The sequence below is a fragment of the Haliotis cracherodii genome, unplaced genomic scaffold (genome assembly GCF_022045235.1).
Source record: "Haliotis cracherodii isolate W230 unplaced genomic scaffold, xgHalCrac1.p SCAF_8, whole genome shotgun sequence".
Classification (NCBI taxonomy): Eukaryota; Metazoa; Mollusca; class Gastropoda; order Lepetellida; family Haliotidae; genus Haliotis; species Haliotis cracherodii.
In genome coordinates this window covers 40,644,967-40,660,833 of record NW_027266341.1, presented here as the reverse complement: position 1 = coordinate 40,660,833, position 15,867 = coordinate 40,644,967, and the positions used below count along the sequence as shown (strand labels likewise).

Genomic DNA, 15,867 nt, shown 5'->3' with positions numbered 1-15,867 from the left:
TTCCTGCCAAAATTCCTGTATGAAGAAGTCTTCCAAGCAGGAGGTCATGTATTGGGCAGTTGCCATCAGGAAGAGAGTTTGAGGATCAACTGTCCAACACCGGTGGATCTGAAGAAGCTCTACCCACCCAGAGGATAGATCATGAAGCATGTTCTTCCAGGATACTTTCAGATTCCATGACCATGTGAGAGGCAAGTCATGGAATCTGTTCCTATTAACTCCACAGACCTTGTAACAAGAGTTGTTACGGACAACAGGTCCACATGGAAGAAGACCAAGAAAAGAACTCTTGGTTCTTGGTTTTTGGAATATGCATCTCACTTTGCCGTGGTCAAGGTATCGGTCTTTGGTGGTCAACCAGGCTAATGACGGGAATAGCAAGTTAAGAAGTGAAGAAAAGCTACCTCTTCATCCTTTGAAACGGAGAACATACAATACATATTATTGTGCATTACCAGAGTCTCCTTTTCAAGATGAGGATTTCTATTAGTTGGTGATTTCACCTAAACTGAACATGACTATTCCCTTGACTATAGAAATATAGACACCACTATTTGTCAAGCTATGGACACTGGTTCTTTGTCAACTGGTTTGTAGCTGGTGTGTGCTATATCAATCCCACTATTGGAAGAATCTTACAAGAAATTCCAAGGGGAACCCTAGTTCAAATCCATACTGAACAGATTGGAATTACACATGGACTCTTGGACAGAATAGTCAAGATGCAGGAGGAGTTGTTCTCCATGCAGATCTGGCTGTACACTCAGTTCATAGGAATGCAATGACAAAATCTTCTGTCACTAGTACATTTCAAATGTTTTAAACCAACCTTTCTCAGCATACCCTGTTCAACTTTACTCGACTATTGGGATTGGGTGGTCAGGCTTGCTGACTTGGTTGATGTATGTCATCGATCCCAACTGCGTGGATCGATGCTCATGATGTCAGTCATTGGATTGTCTGGTCCAGACTTAATCATTTACAGACTGCTGTCATATAGCTGGAATTTTGCTGAGTGCGGCATTAAACAACAAACAAACAAACTCAACTGTACTCTCACTAAGGTCGGGAATAGGTATGTCTGGACACATCTGAGATATTTCCCATGTTGGTGGACTTCTTCTTCATTTTCACCAGGATGCTAAGTTCCTCCACGGCACCATAGAAAGATACCGCTCTGCCCTAACATTAGTTCTCCAGTATGGCAGGTTTTATGTTGGAGATAATCCTATCCTCAACAGACTCATGAGATCTTTCTTGTTGGAGGATGTTGGCACCCTGCACACTTTCCCCAAATGGAACCTCTTAATGGTTCTGTCGGCTTTTTTGGAGGATCCTTGTGAACCTTTGGCATCACCCATGCTAATACAAAAGACCAAGAAAATTGCATTCCTATGTGCTATGGCCACAATAGGCAGGGTGTCGGAACTTCATGTTCTTGACTTCTCTGGACTCATGCACTAAAGACTGGGGCTTTATTATCATAAGACCCTACGAGAGTTTGTGGGTAAGAACCAGGCTACATCGCTGGGAAGGGAAGGACACAGTACATGATCCATGCTCTCAGCAAGGGTTTGGGTTCACCTATTCAGGCTCTTTTTAGCAGCGACACAACCACCACCACATACAGAAAAGGTCTAATTAACCAGCTTCAGAAAAGACATTACTGAGGCGATAGCAGCAGAAACCATATCTCTGTGCTGCTCCCCATAAACAATTATATGGGCTGTCTCACAGCATTTTCAACATAGATCCCTGGTCCAAATCTTCATCACACTTTCATGCTTCAACAAAGTGCATGTGTCATGATCTAACGATAAATGCAACTTAATTCACTTCCTGAGACACTTGGCTTCAAATATGGGTAGTTTACGATGTGCAACAATATATTTTCCAACCTGATAAGTACATAGAAAGTTACATGATTGAAACTATAAGTAAACGTATTTGAAGGCAAGAGATTTAGGAAGCAACTTGTGTTGCAGTTTTCCAAGAATTATGACAAAATTAAGATCATCTATATGGAGGCAGCACAGAGATAGTGTTACTACATCTACCAAGGTGACTGTCACACATTGGCTTAAAACTACAATACCTGACAGTTACCGGTATAAAGAGTGAACAAGTCAGCAGCCTTCAGTACATTTTAGGCTCATGAGATTTCGACTTTATCCTCCAGCCTTGATTCTTAGAAGGCAGTTGAATGATTGATTGTTTGTTCTTTAACGCCGCACTCAGCAATATTCGAGCTATATGATGGCGGTCTGTAAATAATCGAGTCTGGACCAGACAATCCAGTGATAGACACCATGAGCACTGATCCACGCAATTTGGATCAATGACATGCATCAACCAAGTCAGTGAGCCTGACCAGTCTCCATGGAGCAAGTTGTTAACATCTGCCAATGCAAGTTATCATTCTCAGAGGCCACAGAATGATATCAATGTCTCTTGGAGTGTCGTCATACTGGGAGTAACATCATCAGATCTGAACGTGTCATCAGAACAGGTAATAATGTCATGGGCAACAGATTTTGAATATAATGTGGAACTAAAGACACAAGATTGATTGATGACACCACAAATTTGGGAACTGGACACAAATTCAACGGTAGTTCAATGGAAGTTTACCACATAGCTTACTTATGTCCTTGGCATTATTCCAGGATTGGGCCTGGATCCCGTATTTGGGATAGTGTACACATAATCTTGGTCAGGAAACTAGAACGGGCATGGTACAATTAGGTACCCCAAGATACTGTATCTAAGGGATTTAAATTTTTTGATATTAAATTATCAATTTATGTGGATTGGAGTCATGTATTTGGGGTTACAGCCTTTCTTAAATCCAGTAAACTTAACTATCCAGAGTATAAGGAAGAGAATTTATCAATGTCAACTTCTTTATTATGAGGAAGTCAACGTTTTGGCGAACAGTAAACTACGATTATAACAAACTCAAAGGGACCACTAAATTTAGTTCGTAGAGTAATGGGCAAATGGGAGGCAGGGGGTAATTAGCACAGATAGGTAATAGCACAAATGGACAAATGGAATATATGTTCTCTGCTTCATAGCATTTATTCACCGTATGAAGGAGTAAGTATAAACTCTGAAATGTTGTGTTCCTCATAATAAGGTAGTTGACATCCATAAATTCTCTTCCTTATGTGTTTCATAAGGAGTTCTGAAGGTCTATTATAATGTGATGACAGCCAAAATACAGGATTTTGGTAATAATATAATAGAGGGTAGTACTCTTTGAAAAGAATAACAATGATGATTATTGAGTGATTTTTGTGAGGGATTCTAGTCCATTATTGAGGGCTTTAAGTTAGAACAATACACATTATATGATGAAACATGTATTCATAAGTGTGACAGAGTTTTTCGTCTGACCTTTGCTTTTATGTGCAGCGATTGAATCATAAGTCCATTTTTTGATAACCAGCATCAGCATTCTAGGAAGTTTTTCAACTGTAAAGGGAAAATTTTACTTTATTTTTTTGTGTTTTGGTTTTTGATTTCCGGTACTGAAAATGGGAAATTAATGCATCAAGAAATTAATGTGAGTAGCCCTGCTTTTTTAATATAAACCTAGTCAACAAATGATAATACAAGACTGTAGACTTAGAATTCCATGATATAGTATGGGGGTAATAGCAATTAGAATGAATAATATCATTTGTTGCCTTCACAAATTTAATAATTACTGCTTGACATGATCTAAGTTCTATAAAATCAAAAGCTTGAATTTCCAAATTTCAAATGCGATAAGTCAGGTCACCAGCTAAGATTCCCAGTGTTACACGAGTTAGTGCAATCCTTTAAACGTAAATGAGAAGTGTTTTGTATTTACCACGACTGCTGTTGCTGTACTGGATAATTTCATTATGTGGATGACAAGGTTAGCAAGAACAAAGATCCTACTATTTATGGCTATTTTTCCTTTTTGTCCCCCGCAAGCTTGAATAAAATTTTTTACTTCAACTTTTGTGCGACCTATGACTTGAGAACTACTAGATGGATTCTTTTCAAATTTAAGGAACCAGCAATGACAGCCTTCTTATCATTTTCTCAGAATTATACAGTAACCTGTTTGTCTGATGTTGAGATGTGAGAGTAAAACAGTTACCTGCTTTCCTGAGTTAAATAGTAACCTGCTTGCCAGATGTTTGAGAAACCCTCATCAGTGACAGCATTTTGTGAGTTATACAGTGAACTTTTCCTCATGTTTGAGAAACCCTCATCAGTGACAGCATTTTGTAAGTTATACAGTGAACTTTTCCTCATGTTTGAGAAACCCTCATCAATGACAGCATTTTGTGAGTTATATAGTGAACTTTTCCTCATGTTTGAGAAACCCTCATCAGTGACAGCGTTTTGTGAGTTATACAGTGAACCTTTCCTCATGTTTGAGAAACCCTCATCAATGACAGCATTTTGTGAGTTATAAAGTGAACTTTTCCTCATGTTTGAGAAACCCTCATCAGTGACAGCGTTTTGTGAGTTATACAGTGAACTTTTCCTCATGTTTGAGAAACCCTCATCAGTGACAGCATTTTGTGAGTTATACAGTGAACTTTTCCTCATGTTTGAGAAACCCTCATCAGTGACAGCATTTTGTGAGTTATACAGTGAACTTTTCCTCATGAGAAGCCCTCATCAGTGACCTAAGCCATGTAGGTTAGAAGCAATACTCGCCACAAAGAGAGACAAAGTCCAGCGGTGAGAAAAACTTGTTATTGAGAAGATGTCCAGCCATGTAAATAATGTCAGCGCTGTTTGTGATGTCGTGGTAATACTATGAGGTCACAAGATTACAAAACATGTCTACAGTACAGGAACATTCTTCAAAATGACAATCGATCTGGGGTCAAAATATTAATCAATGTCAAGTCAAGTGTACTGTACCTGGCAAAGCTTGCCGATGATGCACCAGTGCATCTTTGAATCATGCTGTTACTATATTTTACTATTGTTCTTTCCAAGAGAAACCGGCTCAAACGTTAAGGCATCAATATATCTCCGATATCGAAATTAATCTTCAGCTGATGTTGGAGTTGAGTTCGGGTGTGAGCCCTGCTCACTTTTGCCTTCTAAATGTGGTAGTGTTTAATGTCACTTGGTTATTGCCTTTATTGCATATATTACATCAACTTTCTCAACTCTCCCAACTGAATGGATATCAGCATACTAACAGAAAAAGCAACTGTGCTTTATTTAAATATAAAAATACATTTATTCTGAAATTAAATATTGCGACTTTCAATGCATATTCATGAAGATATCTCCTAGACTTTAAGGTTGTGATTCACAATTTGCACATGAATGTTTATGCACGGCGCACACATTGGATATTTGGTGTTTGTTGGGAGCGGGTTTTTTCACCTGCATCGACATAAATGGTGGCCACACCCGATATTGACATTGTTAATTGAGTTGTTACACCACCCCTCATTTCGTGAGTGTGTCTGTCTCCTGTTGCCAGGTATGGGTTTTGTTAATGAATTTGTTATGATAAAAAATTATTCAGATGAGTGACCGAGTATTATGTTGTTATTTTCAATAGCATAACATTTACACCACTTTAATATCATGTTGTATGAAGCTTATATATATGGTGAGAGACCTGACCACATGAATTCATTACGGAGATATATACCAGAATCCTAACTGTAGGGATGTTGTTTTCTAGTTTGGTTTGAAAAAATGGAAGAGTCATGTAACTTCTCGCCCCCTGTCCACACGATCTGAAATAGTCCAGGACTTGTATGCAGATATCAACAAGGTGAAGCCCATTAAAGGTGAGTAGGATTTTGTAAAACTAGTGTGGGACCTTAACATGACTTTGATTTGTTCATGGCATTGAATTTAAATATTTGCTGTTTTTAACGAGAAATTAATGATTGTGAAATGTCTTTGAAAATTGGAATATGACACATTGATATATACAATAGGATTCATATGTGTTCTTGCCAGTAAAATAGAAATAAAATTATTTATTTTTATATTTATTTTTATTGGGGTGGGGGTGGAAGAGATCTGAAACTTTATGAAGACATGTAGGATGAGGCTCTTTGATAGACCTATGCTTGTACAGAAGAAATAAATGGATCAGCTAATCAGACTCAGTGACTTGGTTTGGGTGTCACTGTAATCTCAAGATGGGGGATGTTGCTCATAATCTCAACCACTGTTTTTTTCTGGTCTAGACTCCATTATTTTCGGGCCATCATAATTATATAGCTGCAATATTGCTGAGTGTGGCATAAAACAACATTCACTCTCAGCTGACCTGAACTGAAAGTTCAAGTGAGCTTATGTTGTGGAGCTTCGTGCATTGTCCTCACTGAAAGTTTTACATTATCAACATCTTCTTTGAAACCATAACACATATGAAGCTGAAACCTTGCATGGAAAATCCCAGCAATGGTGTTTCTAAGCATTACCCACAGGTTTCCGATCTTGTTGAAAATGTCACTTTTTTCTACATTTAGCCATTTTTTCATGTCATCATTATCCCCAACAAAAAAGTTTTGCAGGAGACATGATAGAAATGAACTCTGGTGGTCCATATGTCCATCACATTTCCAGGACATCGCTCGTAATATCATTTACCTGATCCAGACTACATTATTTTAGGGCTGTCATTATATAACTTGAATCTTGTTTTGTGCAATGTTAATTAACAATCAAACATAGTGAAAAGGATGTATTACTTTGTTTTGTCATCTAACAGACATGCAGTAAGTGAGATGCTGAATAACATGTACTGGCTGATGTTTCTTGCAAAGACCTTTGACCTGTTGATAACCATGTTTAATTATTTCAAGATTTAATACATTGTTGTCATCCCCTCTGAAACCTCCTTCAGAAGGTAAAAATTATGTATATATATAATCCAAGCTAATGGGGGTCTTGAATAAATTGATCTCAAAACATGTCCTCCAAGGCAGCCATCCATTTTTGCATGTTTCAGTACAAAACTGACATGCAGTAAGTATGTGGTATGAGATGAGATGAGGTACAGAAGTAGTGTGCCTGTGAAAGATGTGCTCTTTCATGTAAGATACCACAGCAGCAAATTTGCCAAAGCCAAAAAATACTTTATTTAGGAAAATGAGAAATGGCGATAATAAATCAAATAAAGTATGTCTTTGTATTATCTATTGCATACTTGATGATGATTTGACTTTGATCTCAAGGGCATTAGACAACAATACTCCTTAATGAAGAGCTCAGGGCTCTATGATATATGAGTGTAAAGATTGGAATAGTCAAAGGTTTGCCAGAAGCACCTCCCGAGGTATATGTGACATCCTTGGATTGGAGGAGGAACTGAATACTAAGTGCATAATGTTGATCAGAAAATACAAGCCGCAGTTTGATGCTAAAAAATAAATGGTTGTATGGATTTGTTTTAACAGCATTTCTTTCCGTTTCAGTCTCAACTGTCCGTCCAACAAACATTATATATGCCTGCTTGTTTGGTTGGTGGCTGGCTCTGTTGTACATCATCATCAGTGGACTCATGTACCTAACATACATTGGCAGATCTTATGGTGAGAAAGCTGGGATGTTATACAGGACTCCCATAAACAATAACATATCTCCTATAGTTTCCAAAAGTTGACACCTTGTTATTTTGTGAGCCTTTACAGACTTTGATATTCCTAGCATAACCTGCGGCTGTTATCAGGGACATAACCAGAATCACCTCTTGGTTCAATTCTTGTAGCTCCCATATAATTCATTTTATCATACCTCCATGTCAGAATAATGAGATCTGATTGGTCCACATGATCTTGATAAAACACTATGTATTTCTCCTTGGAGTGAAATAAATTTCTCAGTGGGGAAATAAATCCCATATACCCTACCACGAGCAACTCATGCTGCACATGGATTTCTGAGAGGCAGAATAAATCCCTTATACCCGGCTTCTAAGCAAAAAGCAGCACGCTTTTTCCATGTCAATGAAAGTCACGTGACTTGTACCCCGAGGGATCCCGTTACAAAAAATGTATCTTACCGACATGTTTTGATGTGCCTTGTTAAAGAATTAACACAAATTCAAAATTGATAGAAAACAGCTGTTCGATTGAGCTGCAGTTAACTTGTGCTATGTCACATGACTTCCTTTGACTCGGAAAAAGGGTCCGGTTTTTTGCTTTGAAGCGGGCCTCTCAGAAATCCATGTGCAGCCTGTATTGCCTTGTGGCTTTGGCATAAGACATTTATCCTCCCGTTGTGAAATGTATTACCCTCCGGCATGCATAAAACAAACATGGCACGCATAAAACCCCATGTACCCCTCGTGATCCTGTAACTTATAGTGTCGATTTCCCTTGGTATTTTTATGCAAGTGATAATAGAGGTGGAATCTGGTGACTAAGAATAACTTGTAATAGCCAATGATGGTGCAACGATTGAGCCATGACAGTTGTACTCATAGTTTTGTTTGTCTTTAACATTTAAACAGATTGTTCTTCAATTTCCACGAGTCTGTGCTGAGATTGTCTAGCCCTGGTTTAGGGAATTGTTCGATGCATGGATCCTCAAAGCCCTTGGCCTATGTAGAGATGCATCAACCATTCAGTGCTTTTCCCTTTCCCAAAAGAAAGCAGACGGGGATTATGTCATCTGTCTGGAAGTAGACAATGATTCTTACTGTAACTGCAATGCATGCAGAATAGGAACTAGGTTAGCCTTCGCAGTCAAATGCTAAATGTTATCTTTAGAATAATTGTTGTCTCCCACTGACAGCTTAGGTTACTTTGAACCGTGAACATGGTGAAGTTGTGGCAAATAGTTATCACAAAAAGACACATCAAAAGATACAAATGTTTTGAATATTCCTTCCACCATTCCATCCAATCAGTGACATCATATCATATCAGAATGTTAATTGTTCTCCTATTTAGATTGAAATCAGTGACTGTCTATGTTTACAACCTAAAACAGGATTTTGATTGTGTCTTTGCAAGATACTGACTAATTTCAGACTTAGTTTGATGAACAATGTCTTGACAAATGTTATGAGCCACAGTAGATCAATTGTACATTTTATGAAACAGTTGGCAATGTCCAATGGGTACCAGAATGCCCGAGGCATTGACTATGCAAGAACAGCAGCCAGCTCAGATGCTGTTTGTGCTCAGACTGTTGTTGCTAGTACTGCCATATGCAACCATTGAGAAATGAAACAACAGTCTTGACTGTAACATGAGAACCACACACACTTGCAATAGTTTCATGAGTCAGTTATTTTTGCAGACCATCAACAAACACAAGATGTAAGGAATCTCTCACATTCTGTTTCCCTAATTACACATGGTCACTCAGAGTCAATTCTCTAATAAGTTCACTAATCTGACATATGTCATCATAACATAACACTGAGCAGTCCAGGCATGTAAAAGCCAGCCAGTGTATACTGTTAGATAAACATGTTACTCCACCCCCCTGGTCAGCTACAACACATGCATCCATAGTTTCAAAAACCAGTAACTGACACTGAGTTACCCAGGCAGTGGCCTGATTATATATGTCAGGTAGGACATTACCCATAAAGAAATTACAATAAACAACCCAAACCTGGAAGCAAATGGTATACAAATAACAAATCATAACCAAAAACAATAAACATTATAAATATATACCACTCGATCCTAAAACAAATTAAATCTGAAGACTTAAAAGCCCCCAGTCAAATAGGCCTAAAATCAACTATCTTCATGGGGGACTTCAATGCTAACCACCCCTCCTGGGGTATCACAGATAAAATAGACCAAGAGCAAACTCTTTGCCGAATGGATCGAAAATAAATCCTAATACTATTAAATAACAACCAACCAACTAGGTATAACTAAAAACACCAAAGTATTTTGGTTATAGACTTAACAATCTGTACCCCTGATCTAGCACGAGGAGCCACTCTGTAGCGACCACTTTCCAACATAAATATCCAAACCCCAAATGAACCCCAAGAACCAAAATTTCAGAACAACAAGACCGACTGGCACATTTCTTTGAAATTAAAGACCCCGTAAAATACTGCCGAAACGTAACAGAATGCATAATACACATAAAAAAATATGAAAAATCAAGCAAACCCACGGTACCTTGGTGGACTGGGGGAACTAAAAAGACCAGAAAAAAACGCAAAAGCGCATTTAATAAAGCTAAACAAGACTACGTACATCTAATTATCAAATAATGGGTAGGTTTCTCGGCGGGATAAAGCCAACGGATAAAAACGATATCTGTTGGGGTCATAAATGATATGCGGATAGAGATGCAAATATCAAAGGTCAAGTAGAGACTACTTTCACTGTTTATAAACAAACATGGCGTCGCCCTCGTCATTCAGCGATTGAGTCAGAATTAACTATCGGGAATCTGGATAAACTTCAGAGATAATTGCTTTCATTATCAAAAGAACAGTCTAATATGCTGAAAATCAGTGTCTAACTGTGACGTAGCTAAGGCAACTTTATAAGTTTTGGCAACTTTGGAGATATAATTTTCGACACAATTTTGCGAGGGCACGAGGCCTAGCCAAGCAGGATCAGTAGCTATATCTGTGCTTGTAGACCTCTGTGGCTTGAACCTTTCTCCACAAATTAAAAAAGTTGGATTTGGCCGAAATATGTTTGAATTGTTACCTTGTTTCGTTTTGTCGCTGTGTGTACATCTGACTACACTTCTTAACATTATGACAGGACAGACCGACTGTCAACAGCGTCTGACCGTGGCTGTGACCTCTCATAGACTAGGATTAGAGTAGCTTCCCTTTGACAAAGGGCATGCAGTTACTCTAGACAGACCGATGGATTGTTGCGAAAGGCAATTAAGAACAATTGTTGTTTTCGTATATGTTGCTTCGCCACTGTATAAGAAAGAGATTTCAGTTGGAACTATATTGGCTACTGTCACTGTCCGACTGACACATCACTTACCCTGTGACGTAATAAATATTAATGAGCGCATTCCAGGAAAACTCTCAATGTTTCGGTAATGTTTGTGAGAGAGGGAAAGCGACTTTGAAGCACAGAATTAAAGTGAGTGAGTGAGTGAGTTGGGTTTAACGCCGCTTTTAACAGTATTACAGTTATATCGCGGCGTGTCAGCTTAATGTGGGAGGAAAGCCCGAAGTGATGCAGGTCTCAGACGTTTACCACTTCGGTGAAACCCACGAGCACGGGTATGGTGCTGACAAACCTAGAAACATAATCGGGGTGAACCGGGATTCAAACCCACAAACATAGGTTTCTGGCGTGCCCAAGGGACGCAACTCTGGACAGCGAATCGCGGCGCCTCAGACGACTAGGCCACCCGTGCCCCCACAGAATTAAAGAATGACATTATGTGATAAAGAGGTTATCACGCTTGTGTGTTTGGGGATGGCAAATATCCTGTATTAGGAATAAACACGATGTATTTAGCTCGCCAAGGCTCGCTAAATACAATGTTTATTCCTTATGCAGGATATTTACCATCCCCAAACACACTCGCGTGACAACCTCTATAGATAGCACACCAACTAAATCCTCAAGTACAAAACCTCGTCAAAAACTGGGAAAAATTCTGTGAAGAAATAAATCATCACACAGACACAAGAACAGTATGATGCAAAATTCATGCCATCTGTGGCATCAAATGGACAAAAAAACACCACACATAAATAACTCAACAAATCCGAAACAGAAAGCAAATAATCTAGCAAACCATTTCACAGCCATTAGTAGCAAAAGCAACTTCAATATGGGATTCCAAAAACAATTACAAAATGAAAATAAATTCGCTAAATTACCTCAAGACGATAACCTAGAAATAAACCACCCATACTCAATGGAGGAACTACTCCACGTGATAAATAATCCCCAAAAAAAGAAAAGCCCTGGGTGCCGTTGTACAAAGCGATTTTAGCGCTAAGGTGATCGTAACTCCCATTCATTAACATAGACTTACGACAGTCGTAGTGCTAAAGTTGCTTTGTACAATGGCACCCAGGACTGGACCTAACCTCAAACCAAATAATTAAACAGCTGCCCCCAAATGTTCTGGAATCACTACTAAAACTATACAATCTCGTCTACCAAAACGGTCAAGTCCCTACTTCATTGAAAGAGGCATTGGTCATCCAAATACCAAAGCCAAGTAAACCAGCAGACGATGCTAATTCTTATAGACCAATCTCCCTAACCTCAAACTTATGTAAAATCATGGAGGCAATGGTCCAAAACAGGCTCTAACACTTTCTGGTACAAAATAACATAATAAACCAAGATCAAAGCGGTTTCACCCCAAGCTCTACCTTAGATAACCTTGCCCATCAAGATATCAAAACTGAACCAACAATATAAGGATATTCCTAGATTTCTCTAAAGCTTTCGATATGGTATGGCATAACGAACTTATTCGTTCACAAACTCGAAGAGCAGGACTTAAAGGCCAAATAATAAACTACATACAGGACTTCTTAACAAATCATTAAATAACTCTGGGAATCGACCAATCGCTATCGGACTAGTATCCCATAGAGAATGGTACACCCGAAGGCAGGATTCTGAGCCCAACACTTTTCAACGTTATGATTAACGACTGAATCGAGGGAATATCTTATAAGATCCAAACTTCTAAATGCGCTGATGACGGAGCCCTCCAGAAGCATAAACATGGCACAAAAACTATTGCAGAATGCATTAAACAAAATTCAATCATGCACATATACTACAGGGATAGTATTCAAACCCAGATATATGCATGCAAACACCCCCAAACTAAAACTAAACAATAACCCATGAATTTCCAAACCAGACTAAATTTCTAGGACTAATCTTTGATGAACATCTCACCTGGGGTGCTCACATTAAAAACCTAATAAATAGATGCACTAAAGACACAAACACCTAAATGTTTTAAAACTTAAATTAACACAGCACCAAACAACTCCTCTTTCATACCCAAACTCCAACCCCACCCCCAACCCCCCACCCCCCTGCCCAAAATAGACATCTCTCTCCACCAAACTAAATATAGAAACCGACCCAAACACCGCTTAATCCACCACACAGCATACATACATGAAAAATGGCCAAATTGGTATCACATATACACAGACAGGTCCCTGACCGGACTCAAAACGCACGTGATTCGGCATCCACGTCAACAAACCTACAAAAGAAACAAATTCCTAAAGGCTCCCCAGTAACCAATCAATCTTCACAGCCGAACTAATGGGGATAGTAACATCCCTACACAGAGCCCAAATAAGAAAAAAACACCAAAAAACTAATTCTAACAGACTCATTTAGTGGGCTCAAGGCTATAAAAAACAAAACCACAAAAAAACATCCGAAACTAATACTTCAAATACTTAAAAGCTCTGACAGTCTCCATAAACTAGCCAAAGACATAAAAAATTGTTTGAATCCCTGCCCACATCGGAGTGTTTGGTAACGAACATGCCGACAAAGCAGCTAAATCAGATCTAAAATTAGAAGAAATAAACATCAACCTTCCAATATCTAAAAACGAAATTAAAAATATTACTAAGGAAAAAATCTAACAAAGGTGACAATACAAATATCAGAATCAGACTTCAAACTAAAACACCCGTACAAAAGCCACTAAAAAAACCAAGAATCTTATCATAAAACCCAAAAAATCATCAGGGCAATAACCAAATTACAAACAGGCCACACGAAACTAAACTCACACCTACACCAAATTAAAAAACATCAAACCGGTAAATGCCCACATTGCAACCAAATAGAAACTCCTGAACACGTAATACTACATGTCACACATTACCAACAACACAGAACAACACTCAAATCCACACTTAACTACAACAACCAAATGACACTAGCAACTCGACTAAACCCCTTAAATAACTTCCATACCTACAAAGCACAAGGCATTTATCTAATCAAAACAGGCCTACTCAGCTGCATTTTAAAAAACATCAACAAACAGCAACAACAAAAACACAACAAGCTACCAAAAAACATAAATTATAAATCTATAAAAACACACAACCACACAACATCACAAACTCCTTTTGTTCCCCCAACTTATTAGCATGGCATATTTCAAAGTTCCAAATTTCCGCCCAAATTGATAAAGCGATGATAAAGCCCATCCAGGTTGCCTTACCTTTCGGACATACACTTCTCGACCACATCACTAAATATCCTGTTGGAAAGTGCTCATTAAAATACAAACTAAGTAAGTAAAGTACTGAGTTACAATTTCATCATGCTGCTTCCTAGGTGACAAATATGACACCTGTAAAAGTAGCTTTGATCTCTCATGACTCAAGCTGGGCATCAACACACAGCTAACATTACAAACTCTCCTAAGCCTTAGGGACCCGTGAAGATCCGGGGTAGATATGCATATGCATATACATCAATAGAATTCTACACAATACATCATAAATCATGCATATATACAAAACACGACGCATGACAGTTCAACAAGATGGGAAATAATGTCAGCACACTGGGTGGCAGTCTTGGTTCCAGTCATCAGGTGTTCCTCCTCTCGGTTCAGGTGGTCTTCAAGAAGCCAATCCTTCTTCTTCCTTGGCAGCTGCTTGCCACCCAGTACAAGTTGGCTGATCACAAGTTCCCTATGCATCTGCTCGTTTCTCAAAATGTCAGTGAACCTAAATAAGTTTGAGTACATCATACTTACACTGTACATCATAATTATGTTGTTCTAACTTACCTGACAACTCTTCTTCACATATTGTTGGGATAGGTCTGCTGTTACTCTTCACTTTATCCTACACGCCATCAAGGAACTTGTCCGCTAGTACTTAAGCTTGGTTTGGAAGGTGGTTGTGGATCTGTCTCTATGTGGTGATGAGGCCATGGAAGGTGTTGATGGTGGCTGGACAAGTAGAAACACTATATTTCCCATACATATGTGCATGTTGCCTTCTCTTAACCCGGAACTCTCTTGGCCCTGGAATGCAAGGTTTCGGCTGTTGTGTTTGTTAGGAACAAACTGAATATCAACTTGTGCATTGCCATGTTGCAATGATGATCCATGACATTCTACAAGCTTATATGCCATTAACATGGTACCAAACCCACATAACGGTCAACACATATCATTTTCTATTTAATTCAATGATTAGCGTGAACAATGTTCACCTTATCAATTATATGAAATCAAATTAAGTTCACTACAGGTACTGTTAAATGGAGAGGTGAGCTTCATTCTCTTGCTTTCAAACTGATTTGCTGTCAAGAAGGGTGTGTCTCTCTAGATTTCCTGCCAGTAGCTTTGTCTATTTTGTGCCCTTGAGTGGTACTTAAATGACATAAGACTTCAGGAACCATGAGCAAATATTTTTTGTGAGCTACATTATTGTGGAGAAAGAATTGGCTGCTGCATTGGCATCCAGGCGGTATTGGGCGAGTGTGGCAGATACCCTATTCGAGTATATGCTTTGACCAGATGTGTGAAATATTGGCTGAACATACTAAAGATGCCAGACTTCCGTTTACCAAGAAAGTGCTACAATATGTTGTACCTATATGATGAACATGGTTGTGTCAATTGGGTAACTAAATTAAGGAATTGTCTTTGTAAACTTGGGTTCGGAGATGTATGGAGGTTCCAAATGTATGGAAACTGAAAGTTTTTTCTTAATATGTTTAAACAATGTTTGAAAGACAATTTTCAGCAGATCTGGCATAGCAAACTTCTTGCAAGTTCAAAAATGTCATATTATGCTTGTTTTACAACTTATGTTAAATGTGAACCTTATTTGTCATTCTTAAATTCGCAAAATATGAAAACAACCCTCACGAGATTCAGACTGAGTTGTCATACTTTGGAAAT

At 38.6% G+C, this 15,867-nt stretch overlaps 1 protein-coding gene across 1 annotated transcript in view; it reads left to right on the top strand.

The window, feature by feature from the left end:
* Positions 1 to 15,867, top strand: part of LOC139449941 (uncharacterized) — a 119,104-nt gene that overhangs the window by 53,703 nt on the left and 49,534 nt on the right. The window contains exons 3-4 of the mRNA XM_071231553.1: positions 5,699 to 5,807; positions 7,449 to 7,565. Of these exons, the coding sequence (XP_071087654.1) occupies positions 5,699 to 5,807; positions 7,449 to 7,565 (226 nt within the window). The remainder of the gene's footprint in view (positions 1 to 5,698; positions 5,808 to 7,448; positions 7,566 to 15,867) is intronic.